General features: G+C 44.3%; 1 protein-coding gene across 14 annotated transcripts in view; it reads left to right on the top strand.

The window, feature by feature from the left end:
* ABLIM1 (actin binding LIM protein 1) overlaps window positions 1-21,991 on the top strand; it is a 285,038-nt gene that overhangs the window by 181,672 nt on the left and 81,375 nt on the right. For all 14 annotated transcript variants that reach the window (XM_049103113.1, XM_049103122.1, XM_049103120.1 and 11 more), the window contains exons 5-6: window positions 9,061-9,187; window positions 10,353-10,446. In XM_049103113.1, the coding sequence (XP_048959070.1) occupies window positions 9,061-9,187; window positions 10,353-10,446 (221 nt within the window). The remainder of the gene's footprint in view (window positions 1-9,060; window positions 9,188-10,352; window positions 10,447-21,991) is intronic.

Below are 21,991 nucleotides of genomic sequence, written 5' to 3'. Positions count from 1 at the left end.
TAAGCAGATGTTAAAGTTCCCAACTTCTAACCTGTTTTCAGTAACCTTCCCAAAGGATGTGCTCTATTCCATAAATGCATAGTGTCAAGTGTCTGGCATCCTCCCTGTATATAAGACCCCCACATCCTTCACCGTGTTGCAAGCAGGCCGTGGGAGACTAAGTGAGAAATAAGGTCCTTTGGAACCAATATTGAATCCAGTACTGAGTGCCGTGGCATGTTTATGGGTCATTCAAAGCCATCATTGAAGGGAATTAGCAGAGATTCTCAGACTCTCCATTCCAATGCTTTTGGGGTGCAGATCTGGGTTGATTCCAAGTCCATGACAGACTGTGTTCTATTTCTTTGATGTTTATCGTGCTAGCAGCATTAGCTTTGAGGTTCCTGCTTAGTAAATTCATAATTAATGGAGAGGAAAAGCAAGCAAGCTGGTTCTTTTAATTTCCCATTCAGATCCTGGTCCTGAATATGGGGAAAACATACACAAATCCTAGTTTTAGGAGAGGGCTTCTTGACCTTGAGAATTCATAATAACTCCTAACAGAATTCTGTGAATACTGGTTTAGGGATTAGAATTGGGAGTTTCAAATGTGTAAATGGTCTATATTTGTAAAAATTATGAACAAAGTAACTGAAATTCTTTAAGTATATATGATACACAGTTTAAAAGAAGGAAAGATAGGATTTGGAGGACTTGGAAAAAGGCTTGCTGCCAGACCTGCCCTCAGCTTTCCTAATGAAGGCTGATAATCTGTTGCTATTATGGCCCACGAAAACTTGTTTGTTGTGCAGTATTGTTTTCCAAAGACAACAAGAACCTTCACTTAAAATAGCAGGTCCGGGGCTGCTCTGGCTTGTGATGTTTCCATCATGGCCATCAAGACAGCAAAGGGACATGAGATGTTATGGAAAAATCTGGTTCAAGGTTACATGGTGGCACATAACCTTTTAAAATAGTTCATTTTTAGTGATTTGAGATATGAATTACTTATAGCACTGAGACCCCTTTGGCCATAGAGTGGCAAGTACATTGTACCTGTATGAACATTCTTACTCCCCCACCACCACCACCACCACCACTCCCACCAGTATTTATCTTGTGACTTCATATTGCTTTTTTGGCTAATGGCAGCATAGAATTTCAGAAGTCAGTGCTTTTTTAAAAAACTAATTCGTGAGACGTGCTTATTACCCCAACACATTTGCAGCTTCGTATTGTGCTTTAGCCTCTTTCTACCCCTTCTTAGGTTGACCCTGCACCCTTGGTATTTGCCATGACATGCTAAAAAAGAACTTGGTGACTTGGTTTAATTTTTTTTTAAAACTGGACTGTGGACAGTCAATATTTGTTAACTCATAGAGGTCTGGTTTGAAACCTGACCACACTGAACAGCCCAGGTGATGAAAGTAAATCACCATTCAACAGTATCAACTCGTTAGATTGATGTTCCTATCACTACTAAATACAATGTGGCCTTTCTTGGCAAGGAAAGGTTTTCAAATACCCAAGTCCTTTATATCTTAAAGACATTAAAACTCTAGGCCAACTCTTATTTAAAAAATAATAATAACACAAAGAGAGTCTGGGTTTTTTTTTTTAAATCTATGGATTGCAAACTGAAGTGCCTACAGAAAAGTCCAAGCTAAGAACCGGAGTTCCCAGGTCAGCTCAAAAGTGACAACGGGTAGCAATTGACATTTAGATTGTGTAGGGATAGGAACCCTAGCAAACTGGAACTATCTCTTCTGTTTAAAGTGGGCAACCACCACATACCTCCAAAGCATTATTCCCATGAAGGAATCCATGTGTCAGAGGCTGATCTGACATGTGTTGAAGACTTGTGTCAAAGGCAGCTTGCTAACCTAAGAGAATCAGGTCACTCTTCTCTTGCGTCCTTTTTCTCCCCCTCTTTTGGATAGAATAGCTATTCTCCAGCATCCTACCTTCACCATTTTATCACACAGATAATGAGAAATCTGTATCCTGTAGGAAGAGTTAAATGACAAGATCCAGCATCGTTAAATTCAGGATCTCAAGTTAGCCAAACTCTGGAACTTAAATTTGGGTTTGGTTTGGTTTTTCCTTGAAGCTCTTTAGATTGGGTCCTGGCCAGGGATAAAGTGTCTCTACTTAACGGTCTATTAAAAGGACGCCACTTGAATATTTTATAGGGACTCCAAAGTCTTACTCTACTTTCTAATAATAACAATCTAAATATGAAATTATTTTGCTTCTGTTTATTTTTCATCCCCATGTATAGCCTTGAACTTGTCTGCTAATCTTCAGTTGATGACAAATAGAGTTTCTGTTTCATTATTATTTTTAAAAAAGGATTCCAGGGAAAGCTGGAATTGGAGCTTGTATGGGTGACAGCTTAAATACTGAAACTTGATTTCTTTTTTATTCTTAATTTTTAACATTTTTTTCAGTAAAGTAAGGAAATACTCAGAACTGACCCCAAACCCCTGTGAACATTTTATAACATCCCAAGATGTCTGCAAGCATCAGTTAAATGAGGAAAGTCTCTCTCTGGCTCCTTTTACAATCTATGTACCAATTATTTATTAATAATAAATACTTATTATTTATTTTCAAAACAATTCTCTACTTATGCAGTCTCTCTGCTCCAGTGAACACCTCGTGCTCTGATTCCATCCTGGCTGTTTTTGCCCACTGGCAGCTCAAGAGATGATAACCAGGAAAACAACCCCACAAGTGGAGGTTCAGGTTCAGAGAAGCCCTGTAAGCTATAAAGGCCTGAATTCACGTGCCTTTGAGAACAGAAGATTCACACCGTGCAGTTAATTGGACTGTTCAGCTGTGTGGCTGTGTGCAAAGCCAAAGCCCACCCTGGATCTTAGTATCCTGTGTGGAAAGTAAAGCATTTGCATCAAACCAGTCTTGAAGGTGCCTCTGGCTCTCAGATGTTCTGTGATCTGTAAAATGCAGATGATCACTGCCCTCCCAGGTTAGCAGGAGCCCTGAGAGTGGGGGAGAGAACGGACACACCAGACCTTTCAAAAGTCAAAAGCTGAATAAAAACTGTAATAATAGTAATGATAATGATTACTATAATGATTAATATAATGATGGTGGTGGTGGTGATGGTGGTGATGGTGGTGGTGGAACCACAGAGACCGAAGTGCCTTCTCCAGAGGCTGAAGGTGGGCCTTGCCGATTTGATACGGAGAAGAGGAAATTCAGGTTTTGTGAGATGATTGGACCTGTGAAAACAGACAGTGAATATGTACATGCACCCACACTCTCCAGTCCTCATGGCAGCCCAGGAAGCTAGGTACTGCCAACCTGCACATTCTACAGATGGAGATACCGAAACTCGGTGGTTACCTAGCCTGTGCAAGGCCCCTCCACTCAGTGTCAGAGCTGGACTTCTACTCCAGGTCTCTCTGCCTCCAAAGTCCTTGACTGCTGGGAAATGCACCATTTGTGTATACAACAGGCCAAAGCACATGTGCGACATATGCGACATAACGATGAGCAGCCTTATTTTTCCCTGTCATGAACTTGTATTATCCTTGATCAGAGTTCCCTTTCCTACCCTAATCATATCTTACACAGATCCCACAGCTTTCTGGTCTTCAGCCCCTAGAAATCCAAGCTGGTTGAAAACTTGATTCTCATGTGTGTTTGAGAGCTGCATCCTTTCACAGCTCAGACCTGACCCCAACTGGAGACCTACAGTGGGCACAATCTCTCTTTCACTCTGCATTTACTTCCTTCCTGTCCTGTGGCTCCTTGGTGGGCCAGGCAGGGATATTTCTTATGGAGGTGCACTTTGAGTTCTTTGACAAAAGCATGTAATTTCTGGTTAACCTCTTGCAACAAGCTCTCCCTACCTCCCCAGCCTCAGGTCCTGCTCCCATGTAGTCTCCTAGCCTCTTATTAATGAAGTCCCCCACTCCCAGCAGGCAGCTTTCTCCAGTGGGTTCATTCTAGATGCTTGGGTGTGGGTACCAGCAGCAGGACATAAGTGCATCCCCCAGTGAGCCAAATGGTGGGAGTGCACACCATTCCCACTCCATCCTCTCCTTAGCCTGCCATTGCCAGGGGAAGGGAGAGGTCTCTAACCAGCTGCCTGTCTTCCAAATTCAGCAGACTCTAGATTTCTCTATTTGTGAATGCTTCCAAGCTTCAGGACATTCAAACCAGTTTGTTCCAAGAACTCTAACATCAAGCTTCTCATGGACCCATAGTAGCTGTAGGGCCTGAGCTTCCCCACTCAGTAAACATCTAGGTCCTTCTCCCAAGGTCCTCTAATCCCTGTCACAGCAGAGGGGAGAGAACACCACCACACTCCTGCTGTGTGGCCAGCTCCCTGGTGTCTCCGTTATGTGTTTTAAAATTTCTGATTCTCAGAGGTAAGTAGGGAATAGGGGTTGATAGTCATCAGGTGAACTCTACTGTCTCTTGGAAAGTCCTACAAGGATATTCTTGGCACCTTTCTTTGGGAGACGGAATATTTATCACCATTATCTTCAGCTCTGAGACCATGGCCTAAAGCACTAGGAAGATCCCTCTTCTGTTTTCTGAAAGCTTTAATCCCAGATGAGTAGCTACTGTGAATGCAATGCCCACCTTCATTAATGGTTCTGGGCATGAATGAAGCCTGCAGGCCTAGGAAGGTGGGGATAGGAATTTAATTATCACCTGGTTTTCTTTTCTAGAGCTCCATCTGCTCAGCCTTCTTCTCCAGAGAGGCATCTTCACAGAGGAAGACATATTTTTGGCCTTAGAAATAGTTCCCAAGGAGAACATAGGTATCCTTTCTGATAGAACCTTCAGAGCTGTTCAAGTGAGGACATCTTTCTTAGCTTGGGAACACAGGTTTTCTTGCTGAGAGCCATTTTTCACCTTCTTCAACTTAAATATTTTCAAAGCCCAGGTATGCATGACCCAATGCCCCCCAGAAAAGAAAAAAAGAGACAGGATTCCTGTCCTCAAGGATATTTATTGCCTTGGAACAAAATGATACAAATATGGAACCAGGTGTGTCATTGGGTATTAGTTTAACTCAGACATAAGTAGCCAAATTCCTGCTCTTCTCTTGGCTCTTGGCACCAAGAATGAAAGGCTTGAGACAAGTGTTTATGGTTGTTGTTTTTCTCTTGCCACATTTGGTGATTATTTGTTTTTGATGGAATACTGGCAAGTTGCTAGAGGGCTTGATTTCCTTGATGCTGCTCCATATTCACCTATTTCTGACTTCGGCAATAATTCCGGTGCCAATCACCAGCTTTCTATATTTATCGGCAGCTGCTTCAGTGATGTGGAAACAATTTTCTCAACAGCTGAAAACCATGAAGATACAGAGTAGGACATTTTGTACTTTATAAAAGAGCTTAGTTGGGATGAGCACAGGAAGAATGAACAATCCAGCACGAATCTTTTTGTCTCTGCATCTTCTCCACTTTTCCCAGCGTGACATCAGGCTTAAGTGGAGAATTTATGGTTTTGTCCTGAGAGGAGTGAGTGGGTAGGTAGCCTCTGTGGCATATACCAGAATACTTTGAATCAGCCAGTGTGGGCCAGTATTCCACTTTCTAGGAGGTGGTCTTTGATTTGCTTGGTTTATGTCTTAAGGTTTGGGAGGAAGGAGGCTCATTCCTCAGCCTCTGCTTCCAGCCCCGTTTCACCAGCTGCCTAGCTCTAGGCATTCAGCATCCCATGATTGCTTCTCTATCAACCGTTATCAAAGTCAATTGCAGAATGAACATCTGCCCTCCATGGGACACTGCAGGGCGCAGAGGATCTGAGAGGTATGGGACACCACCTATGAGGTCAGAGGCTTCCAAACCACTAGGCATTTTGACTACCTGACTGAATAATAAATGGTACCATATCTACAAAGCCCTCACATGGTGCCTGGTTCATCCAGAACAATCAGAAAAGTCGTCACCGCTCTCAAATTGTGTCTCAGCTGCTTTCAGAGCTCTGGGATATCTGGGCATTAATGTGCTTGTAAAGTGAACAAGACTCACCATCCAGGAACGTGCCTTCCAGTCTCACCTCTGCTCCTACCAAAGAAAGGTGGAGCCACACTGAGAGGCGAACATGAACTAAGCATTCTTATAAATTTATTTTTTATTGGTGTTCAATTTGCCAACATATAGAATAACACCCAGTGCTCATCCCATCATTCTAAGTGTCCTGCAAAGCTCGTCACAGTTGGCATTTCACAGAGACAGTAACTTGCCCAAGTAAATGCTCAGGTCCTAATTCTGAAGCCTGGGCTCTTAGCATTGCCTTCCATCTCCCTAGATCTCAGCGTTGTGCAGGAGGAGACCCCAAATGGCTCTGCCAACCCTCCTGAGCCCAACTGTCTTCAGTTTCTAAAATTGAAAGCCATCCCTCAAATTTATTTTCTGACTTCAAGAATCTACCAGCCAGAATCTTCCTTATTATTTTAAATCTTTACTGCCACCTCGTGGCTTGACCTAATCAGAAGAATGAAAAACAAATTCAGTTCAAACTGGATTAAGAACTGTCAATTCATCTTAAACTCATCCAGTGCTCGTAACCTTTAAATATTGTATTTGTGAGCAAATGTCAAGGCCTTCCATTCTTATCCTTATAGTTAACTACCAGATGTGAGATCCACTTTATAAGATTTTTGTTGAGATGCTGAGAAATGTTAACTCCAGCTTAAAAAAGAATAATCATGCTTTGTGATCATATAAGCCCCGCTCAGCTAATAGTGGGCAATACTTACAGAAGTTCTAACCTGCAATAATCTAGAACTTGTCTAGCAATTATATTTTAACCTTAGAAATATTTATTCAATTTTTTCTTTTTTTGACATTCTCATGGTAACAACAACAAAAAATCCAAGCAACAGAGGATGTGAAGTGAAAAGTCCTTCACAGAAGAAAATATCTTAGGAGTTTCAATTATTTTTTCAAGAAGTCTTTTATTCCATATACGAGCATGTGTACAAACACATCTATACCCTTTACTCAATTTTTATAAATGAGCTTCTGCTATGCATACTATTCCACAGGTTGCTTTTTTTTTTTTTTTTTTAACTTAACCTATCTTGGATATCTTTCCATGTCAGCACACAAATTGACCTTGTTCTTTTCAACAGTACACAGTATTCCACTACTGACTATACCATAAGTAATTTAACTAGCTTCTCATTAATTCCACATAGGCTATTTTCAGTTTTTTTGTTACAAAAGTACGGCAGGAAATAAATTCATTTTCTTCAGGGAATACGTACATGGACACATAGCACATACACACACTTTTGCTAATTTATTTGTAGACTAAAAATCTTAGCTATGAAGTTGCTAGATGTAAAGGTGCATTAATACCCACTGACCAGGGACACCTGGGTGGCTCAACAGTTGAGCGTCTGCTTTTGGGTCAGGATGTGATCCCGGGTCCTGGGATCGAGTCCCACATGGGGCTCTGGACAGGGAGCCTGCTTCTCCCTCTGCCTGTGTCTCTGCCTCTCTCTGTGTGTCTCTCATGAATAAATAAATAAAATCTTTTAAAAAAATATGCACTGACCAAAGATCACTGGAAACACACCAGTAGTCAAACAGAAGGGCAGGAGGACAATCAAGTGAACTTAAACTGTAGCAAGGGAGAAGACCAGGGGAGTCAGGAGCATCTGTGGGGGAACTGAGGGGATAGAGGTCTTACTGGCTGGTATTAAGGAGTCAAGGCAGCAGGAGCAGTTATGGACTAGGTACTGTCAAGATGCAGGAGCAGGTCAGTGATTGGGCATCTCAGTTTTTCCAGGAGGAGAGAGAGTTAAAGTCGAGCTAGGGATGCCTGGGTGGCTCAGTGATTGAGCGTCTGCCTTTGGCTCTGGGCATAATCCTGGGTCCTGGGGACCAAGTCCTACATCAGGATCCCCCTGAGGAGCCTGCTTCTCCCTCTCCCTATGTCTCTGCCTCTCTCTGTGTGTCTCATGAATAAATAGCCTTAAAAAAAAATTTTTGGTCTAGGACTGTCACTGGTAAAGGAGCAGCAGTCACACATGCAGTCGGAAGGGGGAGGTGTTTCATCATTTTGCACAGCCAGTGGCCCCGTCCCGGCATTGTTTTATTCCATGAGTGTTTCTTACAATCAACAGGGGACATGATGGCCAACCTCCCGGCGATGCTGTGTTTCATTTGCTCAGCCACATTGATTTTAAATGTCTGTGGAAGTTTATGTTGCTTTCAAAAAGGTTGCATCAATTTACATTCTTCTGAGTTCTTTTAAATATTTAACTTCCCTAACAATGGAGTATTTAGTAATCATAATAGTGACAGTTATAATAGGAAACATTTATAGGGCTGCTTCCCATGTGCCGGCCCCAGTGCTAATAACCATTATTTCATTGAATCCTCTTTGGAGGCTTGAGACAGTCACTAAGAACTTCCCAGCTTCCATGTGAGGAAACCAAGGCTTCAAAGAGGGGAGACGGGGCCTGGGTCACATGACGGGCCAACAAGTTGTTGAGCCCACTCCCTTTACCTCAAAGAAGCCAGCCCTGTGTCCTTTGTCTATGTCACAGGAGGCTGCCATGGAGGATTTAAAGCTAAGGGATTAAGGGCTATTAAACTGATGGTCACAACTCTTCAGAAGTCTGGTTTAGGATGATAAGGAGGTAGAGTCCTGTGTAGTAAAATGAGATTCATAGGCAGCTTTCCAGGAATCACATCTATATTGTTAAGTGAGGCATCCAGCATGAGGTACTTAGCGACTCACACGTGCCCTCAATTAATAAAGGCATATGAGAGCTTTCTGGAAATCCCAGCCAAGACAACGTAATTAAATATTCTCTGGGCCAGCTGGAGCTCAGAGGGTATTTAACCCCCAAGGAAATAAACGGATGAAGGACATCCATGCCCTTGGATCCACTGAGGTTCACGACGTTTCCATGCTGTGTGAGGCTACGAAAGACTTGGCGCAGGGAGGGAGAGTGGAATGACACGGTGCTTAAGTAGATATTTGTTGAGTGTGGGATGGGCGCACACTGGGACCTGCATGCTTGGATTTAGCAAAACAAACGTGGGGTAACTGCTGGCCTCTGCTCTTTTCTAGATTGTGCTGGCTGTGGAAGAGATATCAAGAATGGGCAGGCCCTGCTGGCCCTGGAAAAGCAGTGGCACTTGGGGTGCTTTAAATGCAAGTCCTGTGGGAAGGTTCTCACCGGAGAGTACATCAGCAAGTAAGGCTGGAGGCAAGGCCCAGGGGTCCAGTGGGCCCTGCTCTCGGGAAGGGGACTTGAATGTATTTGTAGACACTCCCCCACCCTAAAAAACCACATAGGGTCTAAACCCTGAGCCCATGAGGACCAATGTACAAAAAACACCCACCCAGGGAGGGGGCTCATATTAGAATCAGATGCTTGTGTGGATAATATCCAAAGTGGAGTGTTGTATTGTTCTGTTTTTTTTTTTTTTTTTTTTAATGTAGCTTAAAGAAAGTAGTTACAGTGGTTACCTTTAAAGAAAAAAAAGGAATGAATATGGGGGTACAGTGGCAATGAGGGAAAATTTTCCCCTATAAAACTTTCTATGCTATATTAGCTACTCAAAAAAAAAAAAATAAAGTGAATTTAATAATAATTTAAGAATAGAGTGAAACAAAAAAAATAGCATGGGCCCCACCCCCTAGAAATCTAAGTCGGCATGTCAGGGAGAAGCCAAAACACCTATATCAGAAGGAAGACACATCACAGGTGATTTCTTGATGCACAACTAAAGTAAGAAGGAGGGAGGAAATGCTCAGCTCTTAAAGTAACCCGGAAGGCTGTGTACAGTGGTGCTTTTTTGACTTTTCCACTTAATGGCACACATAGAAAACATTTTTACTGTGCTCTGAGGTAAATTAAGGAGGTCTTGAGAGGCTGGATGAGACGGCCCTGCACCCCTCGGGCCTCCTGAGGGCTGAAGACATGGCGTCTCAGCGCTGCCAGGAGGTGCTGGCATGTGAGCTCAAGGAGGCGATGAGGGGAAGGTGGCCCTGGGGCCTCCTCAGAGGAGGGTGAACCCTGACACCACATCTGACGCCCATCTGGCCTGGTGAGGAAGGGGAATGGTGCCAGCACTTTTGCTAGTTAGTTCTGAGACAACAGGGAAGCAGCAGTGCTAATCGTATGGTGATTCGGCTGTAATTTCTGCATAGCCCAGAGAAACAGCCCTCCGTCCACATCGTCTGGTTTCCTGCATTGGGATCATGTCTGACCAGATCTCCAGGCCTGTGAAGGCTGGGTGGGGGAGAAATATGGTCTGCTACCATTCCGTGGAGAAGGGCTCAGAGAATTATGGTCCTGGTGTCTTCCCTGCCCCCTTGACCCCCTCTCAGGAGCTGAACACCCTTCTGTGTTGCAGGGATGGCGCTCCGTACTGTGAAAAGGACTACCAGGGGCTCTTTGGGGTGAAATGCGAAGCCTGTCACCAGTTTATCACAGGGAAAGTCCTGGAGGTAAGTGACAGCCAGGCTCCCGTTAAAGCTACCATCATTTTCCTCAGACTCTTCAAAAACACAAAAGAGGCTCTTGTTCCATTTTTTTTTTTTTTTCATCTTCACCTCTGGAGGAAAGAAAGTATTTGTTGAGATTTTACGCGTCGGATTGTCTTCACAGGCAGTTTCTACTAAATGTTCATGCGACATTGGAATGATGGGGAGTTTATCAAAAGTGATAGAGGGACTAGGAGGAATTATGGAGAAGGAAGGGTTTTATGAGACTACTTTTAGTTTTAGAAGTCAGAAAATAGGAAACGGAGAGCGTATTAGAGCCAATGTGTGCCTGTGTGTGTGTCTGTGCATCAGTGTGTGACCTGTACACGCATGCACATGTACCTGTGTGGGAGCAGGTGTCTGTGCGTGTGCATGTGCGCTCTTGCATGTATGTGTGTGCTTGTGAGAGTCTACAGACTCGGAGCAGGGGCAAAGTACTGAAGCAAAGGAAGGGTGGGTGAAAGGTGAAGGCATACACTTCCCCACCCTTAAAAAAACCACATCCTGTGTGACCCAGAACGCCCTGTGGCTTGGGCTGAGCTCAAACCTGTCAGGTTCAGGTGTGAATGTCTCAAGCCACAGAGCCTGGTTCCTGCTTTCTCAGCAGTGCCTCACCCCCGCACCTCACCCCCACCAACTGCTGCCTCTGGGCTGAGCAGAGCCCCCTCTTGGACCAGAGCCCAAACTGTGGATTTAGGGGCCAGAGTTCAGAGGGAGTCACTGCCCCACTTCTCCCTGGCCTGTGGGGCATTAGTTAACAAGATCTGATTTAACAAAAACAACAAAAAATTTTAAACAAAAGAGATTACCTCATATCTGTCCCATGTTTCAGGGTGGAGAATGTGTTCTGGGCAGAGGTAAGTCAGGATGCCTAGCAGCTGGGAAGGCGACCAACTGGTCCTACAGCTTTGACAGACGGGGCACCAAATCCACATAACCATATTCAAACCTCCCAGCAGGGTGTGTTTCAGAGACACTGCACATAAATCTGAGAGGCCCCCCTGTGTCTATGGGCAGCGTCTGTGGGGTTATGCAGCGAGGTCTAGCATAGCTTTCCTAATCCCACGGCAAGCTCTGGGGTGCCTTTCTTTCCAGGAAACACAGAAGGGCCAGTGTTGGCTCTGTGCTAGGACCTAGTGTAGCTAATTAGATTTGGGAGATAAGGAAGTGACTGTTTCAGGCAGTTGTCTTTTACCCAGGGGAAGGCGGTTCCAAAAAGGAGCAGCCCCCACAGAGGCCCAGAAGTGAGGACAAGCACAGCACAAACAAAAAAAGTCAGATGGACAGGAGGGCAGGTGTGAGAGATGATGCTAAGGGAGTGGGGAGGGCTCAGAGCATGAGGACTTCGAGAGTCATAGTCAGGACTTTGGTCTTTATCCTAAGAATGGTGGGAAGCCATTGAAGTGATTGCAGTTGGAGCTGAATGTGACTGGATCACACTGCTGTGTCAGGAATGCACGGGGGACCTGAGTGGCTCAGTCATTAAGCATCTGACTCTTGGTTTCAGCTCAGGTACATATGGTTTGCTTCCATTTAGATGAAATATCCAGAAGAGATAAACCCATAGAGACAGAAAGCAGACTGGTGGTTGCCTGGGTGTTGGGGGGTAGGGGGTGGGATAAGAATAACCATTGAGACCCAGCTGGAGTGATGACATGTTTTAGAACAAGATAGAGGTAATAAATGCACAACATTGTGACTATCCTAGATGCCACAGGGTTATTCACATTTAAATGGTCAATTTTATGGCATGTGAATTTTACCTCAAATTAAAAAAAAAAATGTTTGGAAAGGGGGTGAGGGTAGAGACAGGAGACGACTGCAGAACTCAGTGCATAGAACTTTGAAAGTACTGATGCAAGGGAGACCCACCCTCCACACATAGTTGGGTGGGAGGAGAAGTTTTCATGGTCTTTCCAGTGGTTTTAGTAGTTGGCCCAAGTGTGGTCAAATGCTGGGTTTTTGGCCCTCGGTGAAGCACCTCTGTAGGAAAGCTATTGGAGAAGATGGTTGTGTGCTATCCAGAGTCCAGCATGAAGTCCAGGTGGTCAGATCCCAAGACTCAAAGTGCAGTGGTAGGTGCCCCCAACCACTTGTCCCCTGAACATCTCTCATCCTTCTCCAGAGCTCTGAGTAGGGCCCCATAGCATTTCCTTTGGAGTCCCAAATTTGATCTGTGTAAGACAGAAATAAACCCATTGAGTTGGGAGCAATCGGGAAATTGCATTTTAAAACAGTAATAAAATATCAGAACCATCTCCCAGATGTTTGGCTGTAGGAAAAACAGTGGGAAGACACCGAGCGTAGTCCTCAGATTTGAGCCAGCCACGTTTACAGTAGATGCGGGCCAAAACAGCTGTCTCAGTCCATGTATGGAAATGTTCCCCAAAAAGAGTTGGGGAGGTAGTAGGCAGGGGGCTGCTGTAGATTACTTCAGATTTAGTTCAGCCACCATGAGAAGGATTGAGAAAAATACACTAGGTCCAAGAACATGGCACTTTGAAGAAACATCTGCTTATTCCCGTTCCCTCCCCCTGAAGGGGGTGTTCACTGTAGCTGCAGGAGCTTCTCACCAGACTGGCTTCCAATTTCAGCGAGGGCCATCTGTCTGTAAGGTGGAAGTCCATGGAAGCTTTCCACACAGCGCCTGGGGCCTCATAGTAGAGTCAAGACCCACCCAGCAGGCATGCCGACCTCCCCAGAAGGGTGTGATCTAGAAAAATGTCCTGCCTGTGTAGCACACTGACACGTGACCCTTTCTGAGTCAGCTTGGCTTGGGTACCAATATAAAACAGGATGGATCTCAAGACTGCCCTCCTCCCATGACTTCATTCTCAGACCCTATCATTGAAACATTATGATTGTGAATTTATAAAGGCTGTGATCCTTGCCTTTTGGGATTTTTTTCCCCCTTCTATTTAAAATATGTGGTCAAATGCACATAACATGAAATTTACCATCTTAATCATCTTTAAGTGTACAGTTCATTGGTATTAAATATATCCATACTGTTGTGCAACCATCACCACCATCCATCTCCATGACGCTTTACGTCTTGTAAAATGGAAACACTATATACTTACTAAACAGTAAATCCCCATCCCCCTCTCCCCCTCAGACCTCGACATCAACCATCCTATTCTCTGTCTTTATGAATTTGACTACTTTGGCACCTCATATAGGTAGAATCATGTAGTATTTATGTGTGTGTGTGACTGGCTATTTTACTTTGCATAATGTCCTCGAAGTTCATCCATGTTGTAGCATGTTCCAGAATTTCCTTCAAGACTGAAAAATGGTCCGTTATATGGATATACCACATTTTGCTTCTCCATTCTGTGATCCTTATTTTTCTGTTACTGTTGTTTTTTCTGATTGATTTTATCCATAGAGATTGTACAGTTTCCTGTACCTGCTCTAACAGCGGGAGCTTTAACACCACAGAAACTTATCCTCTCACAGTTCTAGAGGCCAGAAGTCCAAACCCGAGGTGTGAGCAGGGCCACACTCCCTCCAGGGGCTCTCAAGGGGAATCTCCCTTGCCCCTTCCAGGTTATGGTGGCCTCTCGCTACGTGACCCTGATCTCTACCCTCATGTTTACATGACCTTCCTTCTGTGTCTTCTCTCTGTGTCACCCCTCCTTCTGCTTTGCTCTTAGAAGGACACTTGTCATTGGATTTTAGGGCTCACCCAGATAATCCAGGATGATCTATCTCAAGATCCTTAGCTTAATTATTCACCTGCAAGGACCCTTTTTCCAAACATTCACAGGTTCCAGAGAATTTTTGCAGATATATCCTTTGGGCCACCCTTCACATGTACTCTGGTAAAGCTGGGGACTTATAGAAGTGTCATCCAGTGACCCTCACTAAGCATCAGGGGTGCCCTATAGCCTCCTCTCTGGGTGCTTTCACCTGAGATGTCTCCAGATGCCCAAGGAAGCTTTGGCTTGATGGGCTGGGGAGGAGTGTCTTCATGTGTTTTCATGAAAAGGGCTCCACGTGAGAGGGAATCAGGGACCTACTCTTGGCTCTGGAATTCCCAGCTGTGGGACCTCAGGCCAGTCTCTCAACTTCTTTGAGCCTTAATTTTTCAGTGCAGGCATTAAAAATATATATGTGAATCCAGGCCTTGGACTTCTTGACTTCAAGTTTCTTTGGCTCTTGGGACCTGAGCTCTGTAATTCTCACGTCTTAGGTCTAAGGGCTCAGAGTCAGCAGTTCTTTCTCCTGGAGAGGTTTTTCTGTAAACTGGCATGTAGCATACACTCAAATTGTAGCATGATTTATCATTAGCTAGCTTTCAAATTTGTTTTCAGCAACAAGATTCTCTTTTTTTGAGAGGTCTTGCTATAAATGGCACATCTTTAAAAGCTTATGCTAATAAACCTATAAATTCAGGAGCGTTCTGAAGATGTTTACAACCTGCCTCCTAATTAAGTCCAGAATCAAATTAGTGCAAATTACTCGAGTTTGCCAATAGCCTCCTATCCCCATCTGTACCTCAAAAGTCTCCTCTGAAGCAACCTTCCTCCCTGTTTCTTCCCACCCCCAACCACTCCTCTCTCCTCCTCCTGCTTTAGCAGACTAATAGTACAGGAAGCTACATAAGACTTCGGACTTAGATCCCAGATGTCAGCAGACATTGGGCATCTCTTTGGTAGGAATTTCCTTCCATCTTTGGTGAATGGCCCTTGGGGATTTCTGACTCCATCAAAATTCCTTTCTTGGGCACAGGAATGTGGTTACTTGCCAACTTCATAAAGAAAGAAAACAGCAACATAGAAAATTCCAAAATGAAAGTAGCACCAGGGGGGAAAAAAATGTCAGGCTGGAACCAGAAGTGTTGAGGGTTAAAAAAAAAAAAAAAAAAGGTTTGGTCCTTGTCCCCTCTCCCTGATCTTGGGCTATTCCATCTGCAGACCAAGGGCTTGTCCCCTGTCCCCTCCCCCTGGTCTTGGGCTCTTCCATCAGCAGTCTCTCTGCTCTCTTACACAATTCCCTTCTGCCAGGGGCTCTGTATTTACCCAGCACTCCACTGATTCCTTCAAGACAAATGCTTTCATCCCCAGGGAGCTTGGCTCCCTCTGCAGATAGGGCCTCCCTGGGCAGGCACCGCTAGACTACAGCCCCCAGAGCCTTCCTCTTGCAGTGTGGGCATTCTTAGAGGAGGAAGGTGGGGCTCTGCTTTTCCTGCCTGGGTCTCATATTCTTTCCTTTCCCTTCTTCCCCACGTCACTACACCCAGGAAAATCAATCCTCCTGTCTTGGGTGTCCTTCTTTCCAGAAAAGCTGGTGGCATGTGTCTTTATGTGGTGTGTGTGCCCTCTGGGGACAAGCGGGTGATGGGTCAGCCTGTCCTGCACAGTGTGAGAGGGAGACCCTCACAGGCAGCCCAAGGCAGGTCCTCTGCCCCTTTGATGCCTTCCCATACACACCTATTGGGTTATGCTGTCCTGTCTGTCCAATGGATGGACACAAGGACAGGGTTTAGATTTGCTTTTAGACCCCTCCTGCTGAACTCCTACACTGGAGGAAATGGAATCATAACACAATTCAACTAAATCCTTGTCCTTGATTCTCTGAGGCTTTGTTTTGTTAAACTTTTTGACTGCTTATTCATAAACTCCAGGAACAAATGTTTATGATGTTCCTGTGAAACTAATTCACATTATAAAATGGAGGCCCCTTCTTTCCTTTTGGCACAGGTATTTTAGCATGTTATGCCATAAGAGCTGTGAGCAGTGGGCTGGTCTTGTTCTGGGCTAATCTGTTATGTATCGAGAAGAAATGTGGTTACCCTATGGCACTTGCATGATAGTCTGTGACCATCATAGATGTCACTTAAAAAGACAGGCTGAGGGACACCTGGCTGGCTCAGTGGTTGAGCATCTGCCTTTGGCTCAGGGTGCAATCCTGGAATCCCAGGATTGAGTCCCACATCAGGCTCTCCACAGGGAGCCTGCTTCTCCCTCTGCCTATGTCTGCCTCTCTCCCTCTGTCTCCATGAATAAATAAAATCTTTAAAAAAAAAAAAAAAAGACTGAAATGCCAGCTGCCCATTTCTTCCTTGGTGTAGGTCATACACATGCAAAGCAAAAACAGCAACCCATGTTCTCACTGAAAACTGATTGCATTCTTCTTATTCCCACTGTGCTCAAAGGAATTCATACTTCGACTTGACTCTGAACCCAAATGTTTTTGAGGATTAGGGAGAGGAAAAGGAATCAAGGAATCCTGGTAATGTTGGTTGAGATGGTCCGTGTCTCGGGGGACAGTGAAACACCACAATATCCTGCTCTTGTATAATATTTTTAACACTTGCTAATGATCTCATAAATATTTAATTCACACAACAGGCCTATAAAGTGGTCAAGGCAGTTACTACTGACCTCTATTTACAGATGAGGCTACTGAGTGCCAGCAGCTTGGGGGCTGATTAGTAACAGACCACAGTTAGAAGCCAGGTTTCTCAGTTCTCCGAAGATAAGAAAGTACGCACTGCTTCATGATCCACCTGGCAGTAATCATTGCAGAACACGAGTAATTACTTCCCAAAATAACTTGCTGAAGGACCAAAATTTATCATTCCCCGTGAAATGGAGAAAGTCTAGCTCACTAGCAGCCCTGTTATACCGATTTTCAGGATGATAAACATTTGCTGCTTATTTGGTTTACTTTTTACCTGTCTGTGTAAAATGGCACTGAAAGTCAGTGACCCCTTTCGTAGAGTCTGTTGTACTTCTGTGCAGTCCTAGCTCACAGATCTGGTCTATGCAGTCCTAGCTCACAGTGTCTCATCTCCTTTTCAGCTGTATCCTCCATGAGGGCACCTGGCATGGCCCTTGGAAAATACTGTAGATGGATGAAGCTGGCTCAGTTAGCACACCCTTCACAGAGCTCTAGTGTAGGACTCTGAACCTCAGTAGATAGGCAGAAGGTCCTGTGAAGCAGGGCCAACGTAGGGATATACCAGTCATCTTTCCTGATTTAAAACTGTAGTTTAACAATAAACTGTAGACACAGGTTCGTTTTCAAATATGAATTAAGAAAAATGTGGTGGGCGCCTGGGTGGCTCAGGGGTTGAGCGTCTGCCTTCGGCTCAGGTGGTGGTCCTGCAGTTGAGTCCCACGTCGGGCTCCTGCTTCCCCCCTCTGCCTATGTCTCTCTCTTTCTGTTTCTCATGAATAAATAAATAAAATCTTAAAAAAAAAAAAAGAAAAATGTGGTATAGCAACACAATAGAGACTCAACAGTAGAAAGGGATGAAGTGCTGATAACGCTGCCACGGCAATGAACCTTGGGAACGTGATGCCAGGTGAGAGAAGCTGGGCGCAAAAGATCTCATGTTATATGATTCCGTTTATGTGAAACATCAATGTCTAGAATAGGCAAGCCCACAGAGACAAAGTAGATTAGTGGTTGCCAGGGGCTGGAGGAATGGGGAAGATGACTCCTAATGGCTATGGGAGTTGGGGGTTGATGAAAATGTTCTCAAATTAGATAGTGGTGATGGTTGAACGACTCTGAATACTAAAAAACCATTGAATTGTATACTTTAAAAGGATGAAATTTACGGTATGTGGATAATGTCCCAATTAAATTTGTATACACGCACACACGTATCATCTGTCTATGCAGAGATATACAAGGTGATAGGGAGCTGGAGTCCTGTTATTCTCCATTTCCTTCCGTGTGAAATGAGAATACTAATCACTACCTCTCAGGGCTGCAGGATTTGAAAAAAATAAAAAGAAGAAGAAGAAGGCAGACAAAACCACTGGCACAGTACAGTCAGTACTGAGGGTAGTACTTTGTCTCCTCCTTCTTTGTCTCCTCCTTTCTTCCAGTATTATTTTTTTAAGATTTTATTTATTTATTCATGAGACACACAGAAAGGGAGAGAGGCAGAGACACAGGCAGAGAGAGAAGCAGGCTCCATGCAGCGAGCCCTATGTGGGACTCGATCCCTGGTCTCCAGGATCAGGCCCTGGGCTGAAGGCGGCGCTAAATCGCTAAGCCACCAGGGCTGCCCTTTCTTCCAGTCTTTAATGGTTTAGCTTATTAAGCAGAAGAACAGTGGGTAGAGGGCAAGATTCGGGGATTCAAGTCAATAACTGTCTTTCTGCGACATTGTATGCCAGGTTTTTCCCCTTCCCATGCATTTGAACTTTTGTTTGCTTGCGAAGCCACAGGTTGCCATTGCACAGAACACTTCCCTTGATCTCAAAGTATGACTTGACTGATATAAAATCTTCCCAGTACAGGAAAGCAAACTCAAGTTTATATTCAACGTATGGTTTATGATGTGTTGTTTGCAACAGCTTATTTGCAAAGAATAACTTGGTTATTTTGTCCCCCTCCGTCATGTACGGATTTGGAATTGGCCCAGTAGGGCATAAGCACATTGGCATGATAAATGATTTGAGGAAAATCTGATTCACCCAGAGTTATCCACTTTCTCCTCCATTAATGAAAAGAGCAAATGTGTCACCAGGGTAACAAAGTACTATGTTCACAAGCAGTAAAGTTTCAATATTTATGAAAAAAAAAATCGCCCCATTTCCTGTCAGCACAAATGGAAGAGCTTCCTTATCTGGAAATGACATTTTGAGAAGAATTTGTATTTTGAGTTAAAACGATGTTTTGTCTTTCAGTGTTAACTTCAGAGAGTTTAGCTTATTGCTGGTGAAATGTGCGTGCGTGTGTGTGTGTGTGTGTGTGTGTGTGTGTGTGTGTGTTGTGGTGGTGGTGGTGAGGGTGACAAGTGAACTAAATGGTAGAAAGTAACCCTTCCAGAGAAGTGAACCAATAGTATTGAAATTAGGCTGGTGGCCCAACACTGGGGGCCACAAAAGAAAATGTAAGATTTGGGACACCTGGGTGGCTCAGTGGTTGAGCATCTGCCTTCAGCTCAGGTCGTAATCCTGAGTCCTATGATCGAGTCCCACATTGGGCTCCATGCAAAGAGCCTGCTTCTCTCTCTGCCTATGTCTCTGCCTCTCTCTGTGTGTGTCTCTCATGAATAAATAAAATCTTTAAAAAAAAAAAAAAAGGAAGAAAGTGTAATATTTAGGACTTGTTCCATAGATAGATGAAATATACATTTCTAAAAGTATTAGGGTGTCCAGGTCTACAGCTACAGCCCCTGTAGGGTCCAGGTGACCACCAGCACTCAAGTGCCCAAGGCTACTACAGCATCTTCAGAGTCTGAGAGTGATTATCAGTGGTGGTATTGAACTTAAGAAATGATCCAGATCTGACAGCAGAGAGACAGCCTACCTAGACGGTATAGCGATGGGATGGGTCTCCTGGTCTGGCCAGTGCTCTGGGCACAGAAGTGATGACCCGTCAGAATTGTTCTTTCTACTCTTCAGGGTCCTTCCTGGGCCTCAGAAGGGCTCATGTGTCCGATGTCTCATGGATCCAGAGCACTAGTCCATTCCCTTCCTGCCGTTACCTGCCTGCCCCCATTTCTGGCTCAACACACATCTTTTACTGCTCTTATGCTAAAGGATGATTATACACCTCCTTCTAAGTGATTGAGTCCAAGGAGCCTCACAGGTGGTGTTCAGTGAATTCCAGGGTGATTTCCATGACCTTCTCTAGGTGGAACAGAAAAAGAGTTTAATCTTTGGCAATGTATATCAGTACGCAAAACATAAGTGCGGATCCACAGTAGTGTGAGGTCCGAGGAAGAGGCACACACAGTAAATACCCCAGGTTTAAAAGACATTCTTGTCAACTTTTGGAAAAGCAGTCAGCTTTGGATTTTGAGGCATGTGGTGGGAAATTATCTTCATTTGCTGTTGTTATTGAAGTCTTAGGTCACTTTTTATCCAGCCTTGTGTGTTTCTTTGATTTAAACATGTGATTTGATTTTACTATTTGGTTTAATTGCGTGCTTATAGTATGCTATTTTCCACTTCAGATCATTTTTGTTAGTAGTCTGGTTATACATTTTAAAAATTAAAATTAAAAATAATTTTTCCCATTAAGGACTAGAATTATTTTGGTATAATTATAGGGTAAACTGGCTTTTGTGGAGCTGGACTGGTCCACAAGAATGGGTCATCTTGGTGGGCAGGGGGGCATACATTGAAAATGGCACAAAAGTCACCAGGACAACTTCCATGCTGGGCACAGCTTTCTCTAGGTAAGGATGTGAAATTTCCACGCAGCCTAGGAGATGAATGCTCTAGGGGACGTGGGAGCATTTGGTCCTCTTGGCCGCAGGCAGCAATGCCGCCCTCCTGCCTGTCCTTTGGGAACAGGCTTCCTTCTCGTTGTTTTCCACCTGAACGTACTTGCTTCCTGGACCTCAAGGCTTCCCACCTTGTGAGGGATGTTATGCCAATTCCAGCAGATGGACCTGCTTCGAGTTTGCCAGCTATTTAGGAAGAATGACGGTTAGAGCTGGGGCCCATACATCCTGGCGGAAATGAACCACTATAGTAATTCCTTCCCAAAAGGACACTTTGGAGTGGCCTTACAAATGCAAACAATTTATAAACTACCTATTTTCATGGCCCTGCAGCAAAACTCAAAGCGGCAGGCATCCCATGGTTAGAATCTGGAATCACCTCAAACAGATCCCTGTGCCCACCCTTTGATTCTTTATTTTCTTTCCCCAAATCATATCCATATGCATCTGCAAGAGGCAGGTCAACAGGAAAGGCCTCTCGTTATTGCTTCACAAGGACTGTCCAACCAGGCTGACTTCTCAAACCTCTTGACTCCACATGGTGATTATTTCCTGGCCCCTTTTACTTGGAAAGTCACAAATTTGGCAATTTGCTTGGTAAATTTGAAGATAAACCATCCTTGTTCTCCCCGTCTTAGAAGATAGGTAGTCAAAATCTGAAAGGGGCCAATCCTCCAAATAGAGGAGAGTAGAAAGATAAAATCTGGGGATCAGTGATCCCAATTCTGAAGTTCCAGTATTTCCGGCCATGACTGAAAGCCCAACTGAGTTTCCCCTTTTCCTTCGTAAGAACGGACTCCTTCCCACCTCTGTCAAACATCTAACTACCTGCTAATATCCCAAACATGGGACAAAGTTCTAGGATCACAAAGTAAAAGGCATAGTCCCTGACTGCCAAGGTTTTAAGGCTGGCATCCTAAAACTGCTGTGCCTGAGAATCACCTAGATACTTGGTTTAAAGTGTGTATTCCCAGGCCACACCCAGAGATTGTGATTCAAGGGGGTCCAGGCCTAGGCCCAGGAACTGCATGTAAACATGCCACCCTGCTCTGGGTGATTCTGGTGATCATTCCACAGATCACACTGGGAGAAACTGGCCCAACAAGGGTGTGGTAAAGGCACATTCATGGAGGCTTGTGACTCCTTGAAAGAAAAATGTGCTAAAAAAAAATACCCTCTAATTATTGTAATGTGCAATCCAGTGTTTTGGAAGCACTGCTTTATTGCTAAAAGCCTTACATTTCTTCACTGATATTGGGAATTGCTTCCAAACCAGCTTAGAGAGATTCCTCATGAACACAAGGG

The sequence above is a fragment of the Canis lupus genome, chromosome 28 (assembly GCF_003254725.2).
Source record: "Canis lupus dingo isolate Sandy chromosome 28, ASM325472v2, whole genome shotgun sequence".
NCBI lineage: Eukaryota > Metazoa > Chordata > Mammalia > Carnivora > Canidae > Canis > Canis lupus.
This window is presented reverse-complemented; position numbering and strand designations above follow the sequence as displayed.